This window comes from Chlamydotis macqueenii, chromosome 3 (assembly GCF_036417535.1).
Source record: "Chlamydotis macqueenii isolate bChlMac1 chromosome 3, bChlMac1.mat, whole genome shotgun sequence".
Classification (NCBI taxonomy): domain Eukaryota; kingdom Metazoa; phylum Chordata; class Aves; order Otidiformes; family Otididae; genus Chlamydotis; species Chlamydotis macqueenii.
In genome coordinates this window covers 98,974,976-98,994,408 of record NC_141558.1, presented here as the reverse complement: position 1 = coordinate 98,994,408, position 19,433 = coordinate 98,974,976, and the positions used below count along the sequence as shown (strand labels likewise).

The 19,433-nt window shown below is 37.3% G+C and overlaps 1 protein-coding gene across 2 annotated transcripts in view; it reads left to right on the top strand.

The window, feature by feature from the left end:
* FAM120B (family with sequence similarity 120 member B) overlaps positions 1–14,966 on the top strand; it is a 50,437-nt gene extending 35,471 nt beyond the window's left edge. For both annotated transcript variants that reach the window (XM_086745072.1, XM_086745071.1), the window contains 4 exons: positions 4,205–4,411; positions 8,349–8,457; positions 9,732–9,845; positions 13,980–14,966. In XM_086745072.1, the coding sequence (XP_086601198.1) occupies positions 4,205–4,411; positions 8,349–8,457; positions 9,732–9,845; positions 13,980–14,041 (492 nt within the window). In that variant the 3' untranslated portion in view covers positions 14,042–14,966. The remainder of the gene's footprint in view (positions 1–4,204; positions 4,412–8,348; positions 8,458–9,731; positions 9,846–13,979) is intronic.
* The last annotated feature ends 4,467 nt before the right edge of the window (positions 14,967–19,433 follow it).

The following is a 19,433-nucleotide window of genomic DNA, read 5'->3' as shown; positions in this document are numbered from 1 at the left end:
AAGTGGGCTTACCCAGTACAGCTCAGGCCTTCTAAGCACCATATGGGTAACTTCTGCTGCAATGATACAAGTGGACTGTGACCTTAGAGTTCTATTCTCAGTCTTCAGTTAATGTTGGCAAATAAGAAAAGTATTTTTTTTCCCCAAATGCTGAGAGGGTGGGGAGCTGCAGTTGTGGGGAGCAGCAGCAGGGGCACAGCACAGGCAGCTGGTGCAGGAGGAGCCGTTCTCACACACTCCCTGTCTCTCTCACACAAATGTAATCATAGCAGTAGCAGCAGTGGGATCACAGGGGTCTATCTCACATGATTCACTGGGGTCCTGAGTTTATAAAAATAGTAAAAAGAACAGACAGAATTTCCAATAAGAAGTATTCTCTAGGGTGTAATGCCCTGGAAGGCAAGCTTTCTTTTCTTTTGGAATTTTCCACTTCTCCTCATCATGACGTCTTTGCATTGCAGACACGAAGCAGTTGTGAGCATTCCCATGGCAAAGCAAGTCTGTGGTTTGCCATGTGCACAGGCTCATTGTTAAAGACTCACTGTGCTTTCATTTTCTTTGTTTTTCGTTGCCAGACATAGAAAATAGAAACTACCCTTTAGTGAATGTATTTCCTGTCTTATTAAAATAAAGAAATCACTGTTGATAGTTCATGCCTTGGTCTTGCGGATATTGATTCCCATTAAAAAAAAAACAACGAAAAAGCCTTACCTTATCACCATCTCCCCAATACTTAGTGCCTTAGGAAAGTTCTAGATTGATATCCCTAGACAGTGGGGTCATCTACCTGTAAAACCTGTCACGGCAACATTATTTTATCTTTTTAACCAGTGTGTCTCAAGTGTAGTTGAAAAGAGCACAGTTGGGGTTGTATTGCTGGCTCAGACCTCATACTCACTTAAGTGGAAGTAACAGTTAGCATCAATGACAGCACTACACTGATCTCCAGCTTGATACAGCACTCAAAGTCCTGTTCTGTACCTTATTATTTTGGGCATCACCATCACAAGCAAAATTTTTCAAATTCTCGTTTAGACACTTGTTTTGCAGATACATGTGCATTTGTTTTTTGTTTTGCACTAGCTAGAATAACATCACTGAAGAAAGCCGAGTTCATCACATACTTGTGTTGGGTGTGTCCTTAGAGTTTTCAGAATAAAGTGAAGGTATAAAAGCTTTATTTTAAGATTTATGGCTCAGATGGCATCCAGCATCCACATATAGTATTAGTAATCTGTTTTAACAGCTGTTTTACATCCTTGGTACCAGTGGGATTAAAAAGAACAGTAAAAGTGTCTTTGTCAATAAATGACAAAAAGGTATGAATTAATAGTCATATAGTACACAGCCGTTAGATTAGAAGATGGAAAATTGCTTGCTGCAGATGACAGCATTTACACTTTTCAGCAGCTTAAATACTTGTTTTCCTTATTTTTCTTGAATGTTTGTTTTCAGCAATTAAATCTTTTGATGTTATCAGTACTTACTGATAATTCAGTGACAGAAGATACTGATTTGTGTGACAGGGAATTTCAGTCTGGTTTTGTACTGATCTATAGTCGGGGATGTCCCTGCTCCTTGCAGGGGGGTTGGACTAGATGACCTTTGAAGGTCCCTTCCAACTCTAACCATTCTATGATTCTATAATAAAGATACTGTTGGTGGTATAAATTGTATTGATATAAATTTGGCCAAGTTTGATACAGCTGGTTGGTGTGCTACTGTCACTCTTGGCCTCTACTGCTAATTGTAGCAACTTCACATGTCCATTTTCCTTACAGCTTAAGAGCAGAACTTTTCCGGTTGTCAAAGTGCTCTAAAGTATTTTATTGAAGTTATTTAAAGTTCAATTTATTGTTGTGTTGAGAACAAGACCAGAGTGCATAAATTCTGAAAGAATTCCCTAGCTGAATTAATTCACACAAAAAAAAAAAAAAAAAAAGAAAAATAATTTTTATGATTCCCACCAGTTCTTACTCTTTGTACTTCCCACTCATAGAGTCTAACTTTGTGACCACGAACCAAGCAGATTCCATTTTAAAGCTTGTAATGATGTGGCCTGGTTTCCTTAGCAGGTCTTAAGATTTGATCAGGTGATCAGAAACAATTTGGTTAGTGCAATATAAGAATCTCTCAGCTGCAAAATGATAACTGGCTGTGTGCACTCTTACAGTCTACTTGAGTACAAATAATACTGGTTCACTTAAAGCACATTTCCTTTTTCAAGTACTTTTCAGCATTGTTAAATGGTTTGCCAAAACCTACTGTACTTGCCAGAGCAAGGGAGGTATGAGTGTGCATATAGTTACTGCTCTCAGCTGGCAAAATGATAGCTTACATCTGGAGGCAATAACTTCCTGAAACTCGATAGCCTGATCCCATACTGAAAATACTTTTATTTTAGAGGGGGAGGGAGAAGCAGCTCTCCATTACTCAAATATGGAGTGTCACAGTCAGAAAAGGATGGGCCTTTCATTTTCTAAATGACTGCTCAAATTAGCTTGTTGTCTGCATTTGTCTGGATGTCAATGGTTGTCTTCAGTTGGCTGTATTGAGTGAATTTCAAGTACTGAGTGTCATGTTGGGTCAGTGTGCTGCTGGTCAGCTTGATGGCTTTCCAGGAATCACTAGAGGCAGAAGAATTTCTTCCCAGAGGGCTCTGGACCACACTTGTGCCTGCATCATCATCCCTAGATCCTCTTTTGCTTTGGCACTGTAGAAAAAACAGCCAGTGGAGGTACACCTCATATCTTCAGCCTAACTGACCCTTGCCTGTGGTTAAGAGGAACCCTACAACAGAAGCCGGTTTCCCTTAGTCAAATTATGCAACAGACTTCAGCTCATTGCATAATAATACAGAAAACCTAAGTCCTTGACCAAGTTTTAGCTATATTCCACAAATGATCTATTGTTTTTGTCTTTTGGAAGAAGCTTTGTAGCTCCGTGTTGCTAGCAAAGGTTTCCTGATTTTGTTACGTGGATGTTAAGGAGGAAAAAGTTCTGATCCATTCGTACTGTGTTTCATGTTGTTTGCTATTACTTGTCTTTTTTTTTTTAAATAGGGCACTGATGGTGTATTTGCATACCTTTAAGTCTTTTGGGGATCTTGTAAGATGTTGTTATTGTTAGTAAAAGGCCAACCCTTTTCATTGCATTTCAGACAAACTGTTCACAGCTCTTCAGGAGCCAGGGCTAAGACAAATTTGAGCCACATTTTTGTCCTCTCTGTTCTGAACTGGTTTGGATGCTATTCCATTCCTAGTATAATTTATACTGTAAGGAAAAGGGGATTGTAAGGGTACAACAGCTGTCATGGATTACAGTGTTGATGGCCACACTGTTATGAAGCCCACTTGGTTGTGACAGACTGCTTTGGTACAGACTGTGGAAAAGGCATTCACCGCTGAGGAGCTTTGTACTGCTTACACAATACTTAAAATCACAGTTTTCCCTATGTTGGATTCAAGGCTGTTATAGCTTGCTATGCCCTGCCACAGCAGGATGTTAAATTCACCCATCAAGTTTATTTTGGCTGTGAGTTTTAATTGTCTTGTAGAGTTTATCATTTTGCATTTTCTGGATGTTGTCATACTATTCCAGTATTTCTTCTGGAGACATCCATGTTGAAGTGAAATAATTTGACTTTCAGACTTCAGCCAGAGGAAATTTTAGTGTTTAAAATAAAAGCCTGGGCACAATAAACTTTGTTCTGTCAAATCTTATAATTTAAATTATCTCTAAGTGCTGTAACATTTCTCTGTTGATCAAGCTGTGGAAGGTCAATGGATCACTGTGCACATCATTTTATGCTCCCAGTTCATGTTTTGTATTCCACTAATAGAATTCTTTCTGGGGAACTGCTAAGGCTTGAGAAACAGTATGGAGAATAGCCATTTATTTTTCTTTCTGTTTTCATTTTGAATGTATCTGTCTTTAAAACTTGAATGAGATGCTGTATTTGTTAAAACAAACTTCACTTATTTCACTTTATAGAATAAAACTAGATACAGGAACATTTGATTAATTCTACTGTGCAATAGAGGACCGTCATTGTCAGAACTTTGGGACTGTTTATCATTTGCTCTTCTGTTTGCATGGTTATATGTGATGGTAAGATTGCTTATGTTTCCTGATTTGTGAGGCTTACAGGCTTACCTTTTTTTTTTTTTTTTTTTTTTGTGTGTGTGTGTGTGTATGTTAATAGCTTGCACAAGTGGACCCCAGGGCTGTGCACCTTGGCGCTGTCTTTGTCCGTGGCCTTACAACTTTACTCATGGCCAATAGTGCCTGTGGCTTTCCATTCAGAATGGATGATTTGATGCCTTGGCAAGTGTTTGATGGAAAACTTTTTCAAGAAAAATACCAGCAGTCACACCGAGGTTGCTCTTTGGAAGAGCTCTTGGAAGGCAAAGTGAGTAATTGCATCCTCTTAGACAGTTCTGTATTCTTTGAAAAATGTACCTGTTCATGTTTGTTTGTTTTTTTAATATTCATGTTTACACTGGTCCTCTTTCTTTCTGTTTTTCCTCTCTTCCTTATTCCTTTTTCCTCCTCTCCACCAAAAAAAACCCCAGGAAGGCAGACTATGAAAGAAGCTTTTAATGTTACCTTTATTTTTGTTTCCATTACTCAGAAAATAATATAAGGAAGTGTCAAAATCATAGTCAATTTCAAACAATGAAAATGCCTGTAATGGTTTTCTAGTACTAAGATATTAATGAGATCTTTTTCCTGCAAGATTTTAGGCAATATATTAAGAATATCTTTAATCATACTGAGTATAATTTTTAAAGTGTTTAAGAGTGATATTTTTGAAGCTATTAAGAAACCTGAAGTTTGAGATGAAGGTTTGGTGAATTCAAAGAGGAGCTGGAAATCAGAGGAAGGTATAATATCTAGGTATTTTTTAAGAATCTCACCGAGTACCTTCCTGTACCTCTAAGTACTTATTTAGTTCTCAGTCCCACTTTTCAGAAGCTAGGGATTTTTTCAATTTGCATGCTATGTTACCAGATAAACAGTATGGCTTAAACACGTCTGCCCAGACAAGGGCAGGGACACAGCAGAGTCTTGTTGGGCACGGGCTGTATCTGATGTCTTAGGTTGACGTCATGTCCAGGCTCAGAGGTAGGGTCTGCCAGAGTGGGTGCAAGGTTGTAGTAGTGCACTAGTGAAGCCTTGAACCAGACCTGCTCATGCCCCATGGGCACAGAATATCTGGACCGATGCTTGGGTAGATCTGTACTCATCTGTGTAGAAAGCTCTTAAGACCTTCAATTAATATGTCTCTTTTCAATGTGGAACTGAAAAATCTGTATCATTTAATTACTTTTGAAAATTTTGCCTTTACGTGTTTTTACCTGCTGTTACATGTATCACTTGAGGTTAAAATGAATAAAAGTGATTACAGAGAAAAAAGTTTTCAGTTTTGAATGATGTTAATCTTACACATTCAATATCAGTTGTTGTATAACTAGTTTTCTTTTCTAATTTTGTGTCCAAATACATACATACTATCCTGATCGGGAGTGATGAGTGGAATGCATGTGGGTGGGTGGAATGTATGTGTTTTCAGCATGGAGGAGGAGGATAATCCTTTCCGCATGGAATCAATCATATGATTAGGACTAGAGCCTCTATCCAAATCCTGTGGTTCCCGTTAATTGATCCGTTGATTTCAGTAGATTCTGGACTGGGCAAGTGGATCATCCAGTTTTTCATGTAGGACTTTTGCAGAACAATAGAAGGCCTAAAGAATAAATAGGAAAATGTAAAACTATACCTCTCTGTGTGAAATCGATACTACTTTTCCATTTGGGTAGAATTCAGGTTAGTGAATAACTTTTACAATATGTATCAAAATCTGTACAAAATTTATATTGGCTGAGAGGTATTTTTAAATATGATAGGTAGTATGTTTTAGCTAACATTTGAAAATCTTGATGTCGTCAGGTTAGTTATATTTTAACCTGCCTTAGAAGGAAGATGAAGGAAGATGCTTAAATCTCTAGAACAGAGTTGGAAATTTGCTTGATCAACTAAAATATCTAGGTTAGAGTTTTTAAAAGCCTGATACTCTAGTTTAAACAAACCCCAGATAAACTGTTCTGATGTGGGGAAAAACAGTCTAGCCCTGTGAATTTTTAGAGTAGTTCAAATATCTTTTTCTTTTTTAGGTATGATTTTATGGTACATATATGGCAGAGATATCTCCCAGACTAATAAAATAGCTTTCCAGCTTATCAGTTTGAGGCAAGAATCCGTTTTTGGGAGAATTGTCAAGAGATGCCAGTTTAGCTGGGGACACTGGCAAGGCAACAAGCATGTGTGATTGGTTTTTCCTATTATTATAAGTTCAGCTTTAATAAATAAGATTGGTACTTAGTTCCTGGCAGAGCTCAATGTACCACTGGAAGCCAGGATCTTTCAGCACTTGTTTGTTAACTATCTGCCCTTGAGCACCATAAATCTAATCCGATGATAGCGAAGGCATTGTGTTCAGAAAAAAAAGTTAGTCTACATGGGATGTTTTGTTACAGAAAAGATAAGTCATAGGAAAAAGTTACTCCTTTTGGTGTTTGGTGCTTTTCTCCGAACTCCTGAGGTCCCTTCTCTGTGACCTGGAGAGTTACATTACTTCAGGGAGCGCAGGAGATCTCAGAATCAGTGTTGTTTTGATTGTGATGGGCTTAAATGCCGTTAACAGCTTTATGAAAATTACAGTGGAAATACAATCTTGGTTAAATATTTACATGTATACTAGAAATTTTGAACACTTTAGGGTTTGATTCCCACAGAGTCTTGTGCCAAAAGAAGAAAATGTATAAATTAAATGCATTTGATATATTTATGGGCAAGTTTTTGTGTAGCTCAGCTCTTTGTAGCCCTAGCAGCTGTTAAAGATAAAATACAGAAAGCTTCTGATAAGAATAAAAAATAGAGCCATCTTGCTTTTTTAAAAAAATACACTAAGCTCATATTATGCTAGTTCTGTTTTTCATAACAGTAATCATATTAGTTTGTTTATCCACACAGAAAATTGGATATAATAGTCTCATAAAGCAGTGAGGCAATGATATTATCACTTTATTAGCTTTTTTATTGTGCTTCTCACTAATGAGCATGTTCGTGACCAGTTTTTTTAAATTAAAACCAAATTACCTAATGGGCTCAGCATAAGTGATCTGTTTTGTCCTTTTTTGATTGTGCCTTTCATCCAACCTTCATAAACACATTCTGAATTTATTCTCTCAATAATAAAATTATTTTTTTTCTCATTAGTCGGTATTCTTCACAGACTGTACTCAGTTGTGTTGAAAAAAAAATGTCTGTGGGTTTTGCTTAAGGCTCTATTAAGAGGTTTGTTAACTCAAAAAATGTGCTAGGAAAGTTCCCGGGAGGGTTCAGGGATTCAGACTCTACCTCTCATTTACCTCTAGTTGTTGCAGTCTTGCCACCTATTAGATTTTTTACCTTATCCTGTAATCTTCTCCTCTCCTTCCTGCTCCCCCTCTGCCTTGGAATTGTCATCCTGTAAATAGTCCAGTTTTATGAAAATCACTAATTATGCTATTGCTCTAAAAATCTGTCTTTTCATAATTCTTTTCAATATGTACTACTACCCACATATGCAGTACAAATCAATAAAAAAGAAAAAGATTCTAAGATCTGACACTTCTTCAAAGCTCACTGAAATTAGTGCAAATTAAGGATATATCATAGAATCATAGAATGGTTAGGGTTGGAACATCTCTTAGTATTACATCTTTAAATAGCTTCAGCTTGTCCTTTTGACAGTAGAACTTTTTGTCACACCACAAGGTAAATATTTTTATTTAATTCACGCATTTCTGTTTAGACTTGGTTATATTTTATCAGTCAGGAGCTGGGGCTGATGTATTACTATTGTGTTAAGTTTTGTTTCTAACGTTTAAGTTTGAGGCACTTTGATTTTCACTGCTGTGTTTTCCATGAGTTCATCAGTCCTTACCTGGATGCTTTAACCATCTCTGCCTGAGGTATTGCTGATAGAAGTCTAGTTAAGTATATCTACAGGTGCAAGGTAGTAGACTAGAAAAGCAACTGATTTACAAATGTGAGCAGAGAAGAAAAACAAACTTCGCTGAGAAAGAGGAGAACATTCCTTCTGCACCCCTACTCATCCACTTTTCTTATCAAATGTTTGAACTTTGTTTCCTGAAAAAATGCAAGTTAGATCTACCACCTTCCTATATGCATGAGTGTGGCTAAGACGAGTCTTTTTAATTGTTGTATATGCGATTGATTTGTGCTACACCTGAAGAGAGAAATGCAGAACAGTCATTGATTTTTAATCCTGTTGTCTGCAGGAGTCTTTGATTACACCATTCCAGAATCTGAAGTCTTTAATTTGCAAGGCTTGTATGGCAAAGAAAAGAACAATACAGAGGAGACCAAGAGGGAATGGATTTATCACAGGTTGGCATTGTGCTAATTTTCTCGACAAAGTCAATATATTGATGAGCTCAATTATCCTTCAGCAGCAGCAGCATTTACGTAGGCATCAAGCTGTGTAAATTGTAAGGTCTTTCTCCAAGAAACCAATGGAGAGATCCAAGAAAATATTTCCTATTTTCAGGAATTCATGTGAATTTGATGACCCAAGTTTGGATAAAATAATATTTCCATCAATCTACATAGTTAGTGAGACTTATGCAGTAAACAAAATATGATTCACTGGCAGAAACATCACTGCTATTTACTCAGTCACTAAAGTTATTTTATAAGAGGAATTAGGTGACTCAGTGTTTTTTCTTCCTTTCCCTCAGGGCAGTTGTTTTGACGTTGATAGTTGAAGGTCTGAGTGAGGCACTGAAGAGAGAATACTACTTACTGTACTGACAGATATAGTTCAAAATATAAGAAAGTTTTTGAGCAACCTGGAGAATGGCTTTTTTTTTTTTGCCTAAGACCTTGCGCTTTTTTCCCCTGGCTTTATGGCTCAGTTTAGTGAAGATATTTGTTTTCTCCAACTGATCTACCTAACTTTCAGGAAAAAAAAAACATCTAAAAGGTTTTCAGCATCGTTCACAGATCAGCCTGAATGTTGAGGCTTTTGAATCTTCAAAATAATTCACACTGTATCTCAGTGTTTATGCTGGTATTATCTTTATTACCTCCTTAATACCTGTTCAGTTGTAATGTGTGTGAGGATAAAAATTACCCCTTCAAAATTCACCAAGCAAATTACAACAGACAGAACGATTTTCTACTAGTTCAGTACTTTGCATTATGTGACAGAAATACTTCTGATGTGGTACTACACCATACTGGTGCTGGACATTCAAAACTAAGGGTAATCTGTTGGTGATTTATGACATCAGACCTTGTTATCATCTGCTGTTGCTCGAGAGCTGTACTTAACCATTTAAATTATGATTTGTGATTCCAATTTGGACAGAGATTTCTGTTTTGTTTTAATGACTGCAGTCTCTAAATCTGTGTCATAAAATTTTCATCTGGTTTCTAAACACACTTGTTAACAGCTTGTAATCATGATGTGCATAGATGGAAATGAGGACAAGAACCATACTTATTAGGCTGACTTTAGTTTGAAAAAAATCATGATTGTGCCTACGTATTTTGGCATAAAACTAAGAAATATTGTTTCCCGAAAAAGAATATACTGTCTCTCTTTTTCTTCATTTAATCTCATATACAGTCAGTGTTGCTTAGTAAATACTGTTTTTCAGGAACACAACAAGGAGAATTTAATCCCAGGTTCCAGCAAACACACAGAAGTTCTTTTGTTCCTCCATATCATAACCAGATGAGGGGGTTCCTGTGGAGAAATCCTCAACCACAAGGTAAAAAATGTGTGCATGTGTGTGTATTTGGAATTGTCTCTATCAATAATATAACAGCTCTATGTCTATATGCAGTTTGCATTTGTATGTACGCAGTTACCCCATGGCTACAGCAGTCAGTTACAAAACTTGTATCAGTTACAGTTGTATACTACCATTAGCAAAAACTAACTGCAACTTGAGTTAGAGTGTAGCGTTACAATCTGAAGCAATCTTTTACTCACAGTGTTCTGGGGAAACGAACTTTCATGTGGTATTTAAACTTTCCATGCTTGGTCTCAGATGAACTGTGTTAAAATTGTAATAGTTGTAAAACAAATTGGCACAGCTGCACAGAAATGTCTGTCTGAAGTCTTCAGCTGCAGATCTTAGTTCATGCTTCAACAAAACACTTAAGCATACGAATAAAGTTAAACACATTCTTAAGTGGTTTTCTAGATCAGAGTCTCAGCTTCCAGATCATTGTCTAAGTAACAGAAATGCAAGTTCTTTCTTGTCTTGGCATTAATCTTAAGTCATTCACCAATCTCACTTCTTGAGCAGAACAGACATTTTGCTGAAGCATCACTGTGGATAACACTGTTGAGCTGACATAATTCAGTTTTACTTCCTCATTATAACGATTTAAAGCATATACACATAGACTAAAGAAAATAAGCAAAAGGAAGAGACGTATCTAAGAAAGATCAATTATTTTATTAAGTCTGCAGAGCCTAAATTTCTTCTGTGCTTCCAGGTGGGGTTTTCAAAGAAGACTGATGATGTGATTAGGGAGGATAAATAATAGATAAATAAAGTTTTGAAAGTGTTTCAGCTGCCACTGTTGTATGCTTGAGAGTGAGATGCTATAATTTGATTCACAGATGAGATTGTTTGATGAGATTGATTGTGTATGTAAAATGGAAAGCTAAAATACAGAGTTTTCACCCTGACTGTAAGCAGAATGAAAACTGGTCATTGTTACTGTGACAATCTCAGGAATCTTGCTATTCAGGGATCGGGTCATCTCTGACCAGCTGCAGAGATCTTGCGACTAGTTGTATTCTACAATATATGTTCCACAGTAACTATGCTGAATTGTGTTATAAATGTGTTTCAGTAGCATTATTAAAACATCTTGGCTTCTTTTATACTAGCCCTGTTTACTACCCTCAGGACACTCTTAAAACATGATCCCATAAGTGCAGTTAAATTGCCTCTGTTATAAGTAAAATAGATTTATTGGAAAAAAATATGTCTGTCCTTACAAAAGAGCCTTGCAAGGCTTTAGAGCTCCTTTTAGACTGATCTGCCAAGATGACTCATTTTGAAAAAGTTTCTTTTTCCTAAGTTTGCTAATATTAAGACAGGTATTAAGGTTTCTTCATTGTATAGCTGTTCTCTGCTATATGTGTGTGTCTCACCAAAGAGAGAGAAAAAAGAAGAAAAAAAGTAGCAATTTTGTGTTCCATGATAGCTTACATGATAAAACTTCCTAGAAATATTACTGATATGTATCCCATCTTTTATATACCTTCCCATGGTATACTGTTACGGTTCCTACTGTTGCATATTATATATAAATCATTGGATTAAATGTCTTAAAAAGTAATGGAACAGTAACCACGGGACCCATATCTTCTGTGTCAGGAGTGTACCTAGCAATCAGGCAGCCTTTGCTCTCTCTTACCAGTTAATGTGTAAGAATTCCATGACAATGGCTCAACTGCAACAGTGGAGGAAAGAATGCCTCCACCCAGAAAGAATAAACCTAAGAAGCACTGGTATTTCTCTGAGATGATGGTTTGAATCCCTTCAGGCAGAACAAGAATTGAACTTAGGCATCCCTCATTTTATGGTGGCCGCTGATCTGTTGTAATTAACATCTCATCCTCTCCCTGTGTTTTGAGAGAAGGGAATTCAGCTGTGGGTTTGGGGAGGGTTTGGGCTTTGTTTGGCTGGTTTTATTTATTTATTTTAAGTTCTCTTCATGAATTTCTTGACTCTGTGTCACAAATGGAGACAGTGCATCCATGTAACTTAGAGCAGGACATTTAAGCCTGACAAGGAGGTAGATTTTTCCCTTAGTGTTTCTTCTTTGTTGATTTAGAATATTTTCTGTTTAGCATGCTGACTTCTTGAGTGTCTCTCCATTCTGATGGTTGTTAGACAGATCGTAGGTGTCTAACTTAAAGCTGAGGTTGGGGTTCTCTACTGGGATATAAAACCTTGCATTGCAGCACTTTGTAATCTGCATGCTTTCAGTTTAAAACTCTTGCCTGAGGTAGCATAGATCTGTGTAATAAAGCGTGACTTTCTGGATTCTAGATTCGTGACTGAAACACCACACCACATGCCATATAGCATATTGGTAGACAAAATGCTGTTAATTAGCAGTTAAGACCACTAATACCTTGTTTTGAATTACGTTGTTACCTCATTCTACAAATAGCTAAAAATAAACCAAGCACTGAAAACTATGGAAATCACTATTGAGTATCATGTGTCTCTGTTGCTCTCTTCAGCAGTCCAGCTGATAAACACTGAGATTGTTTGTCATAGCATATAGATTACCACCTAGATCTAAATTGACATACAAAAGATAGCAAAACAGAAAATAAAAAAGTAAGTCTAACTTTATCTATGCCTTGTCTTACATACTTTTATAGCTATATTTTAAAATTTCCGTGATTTGGACAATGATTCTCCTACTAGTACTCAAAAACTCATCTGAAAAGTGAGCTGAAGATAAGGGAAGGAGATAGGGAGGAGAATGTCTATGGGACTGTTTGTAACAGCTACATGAATGGTTGAAATCAAGGATACCCTAATACATTAGAAATAGTGAAAAGGATTGACAAGGGTATAGAATTTCTGCCTATGATAAGGTGGACATGAGAACTCTCATGGACCCAGGGGAGGGATGAGGGGATAATGAGTAAGAGCTGTCAGAGAGCTAGAAGTAATGGATGATAATTTCAGCTACCAGTCATCTACCCCCAGAATCATAAACAGTGAGAAGGGCGAAATAGTGAAGTGTTTTGACAATTTCCTACTTGCATTTAGAAGCTGTTGCGTTTGGGGGTCAACTATATTCTACCTAAGAAAATTATGTTCTCGGCAAAAAAAAATAGTTTTGCTTTCTTTGTTTCTATCCACCTTTGCCTTATTTTTCTTCCATCTCTCTATTGGAAAAGAAGAAAAAAGGAAAATAGGCAACTTTTGCTTTTTAAAGGATTCAGCTTAGAAAATATCACTTTTTCAAAAGTGATTTATTTTTCTTTAGAAACAAGATCTTGGAGAAAAGCTTTTATGGAAAATTAAAAGCGGCTTGTTAGAAAAAAAGGAAAGATGAGTGTCAAGAATTGTGTCTAGTCAACAACTAGAATTGTTGGAGATGTGTCTCACTCAAAAGAAACTCTTTTGTCCAAGACAAAAGGGAATTATCCAGAGTCCCATTTCTTCATGGAATGTAATTGCATCAAAACAGATACAGTCACTTCAGTCGTAGCATGCTGTAAACCATGTAGCTGAACATAACACAACTATACTGAAAGATCTGAGTTTGTAGCAAGTTTCCATTTGCTAGGTATTTAATAAAGGCTTCCACACTTGCGTTGCTTACTCTGTGTTCAAGCATGTTTCCGATTAATAGGATTTTGACAGAACTGTAACGTAAGTGCGACTTGGTAGAACTTTGGTGCTGAAAAAAATATTTAATTTACAGTTTGAGTACTACTTTGCTTATAGGAATCTGTACCTAAAGCATTATTGTACACAGGCACACTTAAACCAGTATGAAAGTGTTTAATATAGCTTATGTCTGGTCCTAAATAGTGTATTTTCCTTTCCTGAATTCACACAGTCTGATCAGCCGGCCGCAGTGTATGACCTGTGTGATTCACTATCCCAACCCATTAATTGGACTAGACTTAAAAGTTACAGTGGCCCAAGAGCTTTAAGAAGAGCAATGCCACCACGGACTTTAACCTCCAACATCTCAAAATACTAGCCAGTGCACCAGCTGGAGAGGGACGTGCTCTTTTTTCAAAATATGTATTAATGTAATTTTTCTTGTAGACTAGCTGAATAAGCTCTTGTTTTCCTGCTTTAATGTTAATTAAAAATATTTAATTCCTCTCCTGTTCCCTCCAGGTAGAGAACATAGACCAGGATATCCAGACCGGAGGAGAAGATTCCACCTTCCTCCTCAGTAAAGGGTACATGTGTACAGGTAGCAAACTGAAGACGATGGGATAGTTACCATTGAGCTAATTTTTGTCTATGAGAGCTTGTTTTTACTAACTTTATGGAATAACTGAACCATGTAACTGCAGAGTAAAACGCTCAAAGCTGAGCATATTCAGCCTGTTAATCACTTGTCGTGTTAGGTCTAAGCTTGCTATGAGACTGGAATCACTAAAACTTAGGTTGAATGTACCAGCTGAAGCACAGTAGCATCACAATATAGCTACATTGTTTTGTCTTTTTCACACTGGAAGGTCTGAAGTGTTTTCACAACATTGCTAGATATTCCTAACTGTAAGTTTTAAGATGTAAACTATAAGTTTTGCATATTTTTATTATAGTTGTGTATATTAGAAGAGTTTGCTCACCATGAATAATGTGGAATATCCATGCTGAATTGTGGTTTATCTCTTAATTGTGGATAATATCTTTATGTTGAGGGTTATACCATTGTTACCGAAACCTGTTGAAAAGTTTGAAACGTGACATCACTGATGTAAACATCATCTGTCAGTGAAACAAAATGACCTTCCTGTAAAATGCAGTGCTTTCTTTCAAGAACCAAAAGTTGCTATTACTTTTGACACTTCTAATTAAGCAACTTTTTCTATCTCAGCTGACTGCGTGGAGTTGAACCCACATCACTGCTGAGGAGAGGAAGAATCTGGGTCTTGTCATGCTTTACTTCTGTAATAAATATCACTTATGATAACTAAGCATTTTATTCCTGTCCAGAATTTGAATGTAAACCCTTATCTTCAGAATTATTTCTTAAAAATTGATAGATTTCACTTTGTGATTCAATTTCAGTGATGTGTGTGTTTCTTTAATGATAAAATTAATTAATTTTAAAGAAATGTAATATAAATAATACTAAAGAATTGTAAACTAACAGAGCACGTGCAATTTTTAACAGCACCATAGGATCATATATTGGTAAACTGGTACCACAAAAGCCCCTCTTGAAGTTGTTACTTGTGTTTTTTAAGAAACTGTTCTAGAGATTACAACGTTCTTATGTCTTCCATTTGCATACCCATTCAGTTAAAAATAATCAGAGGTATTTTACTTAATTACTGTCTTCAGGGAAAAAAAAAAAAACAAACAGTTATGTAGAAATCTCATTTTAAATCATGAGGTGTAAAAATTGTCCCAGAGGAAAAAGTGTCAACAACACTAAGTGGGTGACACACTTAGAACTGTAGTTCTCTTTACTGATCTGCATCTCAACATAATTCAAAATTGTCTCCATCTGTGTAACCTTCAACAATTGCATGCTTTTCTTAGGTTTCTAGCAATCTTTGAATTGGATTAGCTCAAGTGAAGGTTTATGGAACTGATGGGGTTTTGTCTGTTTATGTGCTTTGGAATCAGAGTATCTTTAGTTTTGTACTGAAGCACTTTCAGTACATGAAGTTGTATAATAACCTCTCCTCCTCTCATATGGGAGATATATGATGAAATTAAAATGAAAGCCTGATGTCCTGTTCCTGCTCTCAAAAAAGACTGAGCAGCAGAAAAAGAGGATATCCAAAGACAGAGGCAAAATATTAAGAGTAAGTTTTGAAATCTGATACAGTTTGCAGATTTTCATAAGAGCATGTCTAGTTATTGAGGATTATGACTATTCTAAAAGTTAAACTTTGTATTTACACAGAGAACTGTCGCCTTAATATTTATCATGTTAGGAAATCCACTCTTTTGGATTATTTTTCTTCTTTTTGTTTTGAATAATATTGATTAGTATCTTGTTCATGTAGTTTCATAATCATCATTCTAGACTTTACTGATACAGAAACTGTATCTCAGTCTCAGGTTTCTTATTGTATTACTGCCAGGATTATTTATTTTTATAAGCATTTGAAAATTAAATGTTTATCTGAAAACTATCTCATGACCCATACTAACAGAAATTAGCAGATGCTACAAAACTGAATGGTTGCATTAAGACTTGCAGAACTTAAGGTTCAAATCATAACTACTGATCTGGATAATTAATACATAGATCACTAAACCCAGAGCACATCGTGATGGTAGTTTAATCACCTGCATAATACAGATCACAAAATCTTACCCTGCAGCAGGCCGTAACTTCTAAAATTGTTTCAGTGTTGATGTTTGTGGGTCTCATTTGGCTGGTAACAACTGTTTGTCTTTTTGATCACCCAGGTGACCCTACTCATTACTGGAAGTGGATGAAAATGGATAAGAGAACAAGATAAATTTTTGTGAAATATTGTATACTGAAGATCATAAAAACTTCATCAGTATTTCAAAAATGGTGATGGGAATGCTGTAATCGGATATATATCATGCCTAATTTTAGTTCCATTGTATTTTGTGTACTTTCTTTCTAGCCGATAGCTTAGAGGAGTAAATTATGGAATGTTGTGAAACAATTGTATAATAATTTAGGTTCCAGATTATATTGTTTGGAGCATTGTACAAAAACTTTGATGACACAGTTATGAAAAAATATCATTAAAAAAATATGTCTAAAAGTGGAGGCTAGTCCTAGGTGTTGAAGAAGGCTGCAAAAATTTAATTCATCTGAGTCTGTTGTCAAAACTATTATAGAATCATAGAATGGTTAGGATTGGAATGCGCCTTCAAAGGTCATCTAGGCCAATCCCCCTGCAAGAAGCAGGGACATCTTCGACTAGATCAGGTTGCTCAGAGCCTCATCCAACCTGGCCTTGAACTTTTCCAGGGATGGGGCATCCACCACCTATCTGGGCAACCTGTTCCAGTGTTCTACAACTCTCATTGTAAAAATTTTTTTCCTAATATCTAATCTAAATCTACCTCCCTCTATTTTGAAACCATTACCCCTCGTCCTGTCACAACAGGCCCTACTGAACAGTGTCTCCCCATCTTCCCTGTAGGCCCCCTTGAGGTACTGGAAGACCGCTATCAGGTCCAGAGCCTCCTCTTCTCCAGGCTGAACAGCCCCAACTCTCTCAGCCTGTCCTCATAGGAAAGGTGCTCCAGCCCTCTGATCATCTTCATGGCCCTCCTCTGGACTTTCTCCAACTGGTCCATGTCCTTCTTATGCTGGGGGCTCCAGAATTGGACACAGTACTACAGGTGGGGTCTCACCAGGGCAGAGTAGAGGGGCAGAATCACCTCCTTCGACCTACTGGCCACGCTCCTCTTGATGCAGCCCAGGATGCAGTTGGCCTTCTGGGCCACAAGGGCACATTGCCCGCTCATGTTGAGCTTCTCGTCCACAAGCACTCCCAAGTCCTTCTCCTCAGGGCTGCTCTCGATCCATTCTCCGCCCAGCCTGTATTTGTGCCTGGGATTGCCATGACCCAGGTGCAGGACCTTGCACTTGGCGTGGTTGAACTTCATGAGGTTGGCACGGGCCCACCTCTCCAGCCTGTCAAGGTCCCTCTGGATGGCATCCCTCTCTTCCAGCGCGTCGACGGCACCACACAACTTGGTGTCATCGGCGAACTTGCTGAGTGTGCACTCTATCCCACTGTCCATGTCGCCGACAAAGATGTTGAACAGGGCTGGGCCCAACACGGACCCCTGAGGGACGCCACTCGTGACCGGTCTCCACTTGGACATTGAGCCGTTGACCACCACTCTCTGAGTGCGGCCGTCCAGCCAACTCCTTATCCACCGAGTGGTCCGTCCATCAAACCCATGCCTCTCTAGTTTAGAGAGAAGGATGTCGTGCAGGACAGTGTCTATTATGTCTCTTCTGTTAAACTTTTATGCTCTATGAGACTGAAAGTGCCCAGTCTCAAAAAAAAAAAAAAGGTACTTTTTTTAAAGTGTTTATAACCATGTCACAAGTTTTAAAATGTTACTTTTCTGTCATGTGGCTTATTTTCATAGTTCCTCAGTCTCAGAGAATGAGAAAAGGGTAGCTAAAACATTCCAGACAGTTATAATATTCGTTTCTGTGTACAAAACTGCTACATCTTTAATTCCCTGTTGTTTTGGTGCCTTTCAGAGCTGAGTCAAATGCATAGTCCTCTTCTGGAATACCTAGAATTCTCCTCCATATCTACTGAGTCATTTACAAAACTTTTAAAGTTTATGCCAGACCCTACATCTGTCTTCAGCCTCAAAGAGAAGGTGTCAGTGTGAGCCTCTGGCCAGTATAATTTTGGAGGAAATTCTAAATCAAGGGAAAACTAACACACACATTTTAAATGCATTCTTTTGTTGTTGTTTTTTTTCCCTAAATGGCAGGTTTTTTTCCCCTATTGACGTCATTGGTGCATCTTTTGCAGATATTAGTGGCACCATGATTTCACGGTGTACTGATAAGGTAGTCCCAAGAGATCAAAGTAAAAGGACAAAGAACAGGTAGGGCAATCGACTTTCTCCTGTGTTAATTTTCACTGGTTTATTACTCATCACGCAGACTTTATTACTACTTTGGAGATATGTGTATTTTTAGAATAGTACACAAGTACATAATAGTATATAAGTTTGTAACCCAATAAATATATTTTTTCATACTCTGCATATAGCAACAGTCTAGCTAAACAAATAGATTGGCAGCGATACAGGATTTCTAGTTGTATTAAAAGTTTGAACAGACAGAATTTTTACAGAACACAGTGTCTGATTTGCATTCCAGGGATCCTGTCATGGTAGGGTCATTCCTGCTTCTTTTTTCTATTGATTTGTCACTGACTGTAATTGTACTACCACTTATTCTGCCCCTCTCCACCCCCTTCCCCCAACCTTTTGGAATAATGGGATCTGAGTTTTATAGAAAGTTCTCTAGTTTCAGGAATCTCATGATGTATAATAGTATATTTGAAAGGAATGTAACTGTGCCATAATTTGTTGGTAATTCCCCCTTCAGACTTTGATACGAGAAAAGATTTCTGTTCGCCTCAATAAACAAAGTTAAATACAGTTAGAGTGGGAGTTTTGCTGTGCTAGTTGTGGTATGTTATGAATTGTTGGTAATAATTACACTGACTACTGAAGAATTGTTAGCTTCTCTGTGAGAGTTTGGTTTTTTTTTCCTTCTAATGTTAGAGCATAAGCAGAAGCTACGTATTATTATTTCCAAGCCAAAAGATTTTTTTCCCACCAGGAATCATAGAGTGAAAGGAAAAACATGAAGTTGAAACATAGAGGTGCAACTTTCCTGTCTCACTGAACTTCTAATTGGTCAGAGTACCAGAAATGTTATGTGCTGTAGAAGGAAAACATATGCAGCAACAGTCTAATAGAGTTTCCTTAATATATGGACTACAGGGTTACTTTGGATGGGTACAGGACAGAGGAAAAACAGACATGGATTTGAAGCGAAGGAACCTATGTTTGTGAGGAAAAGCATTCTTATTTGGCTGTATTGCTTCCCGTCTTCTGTAGCCTGTGTGC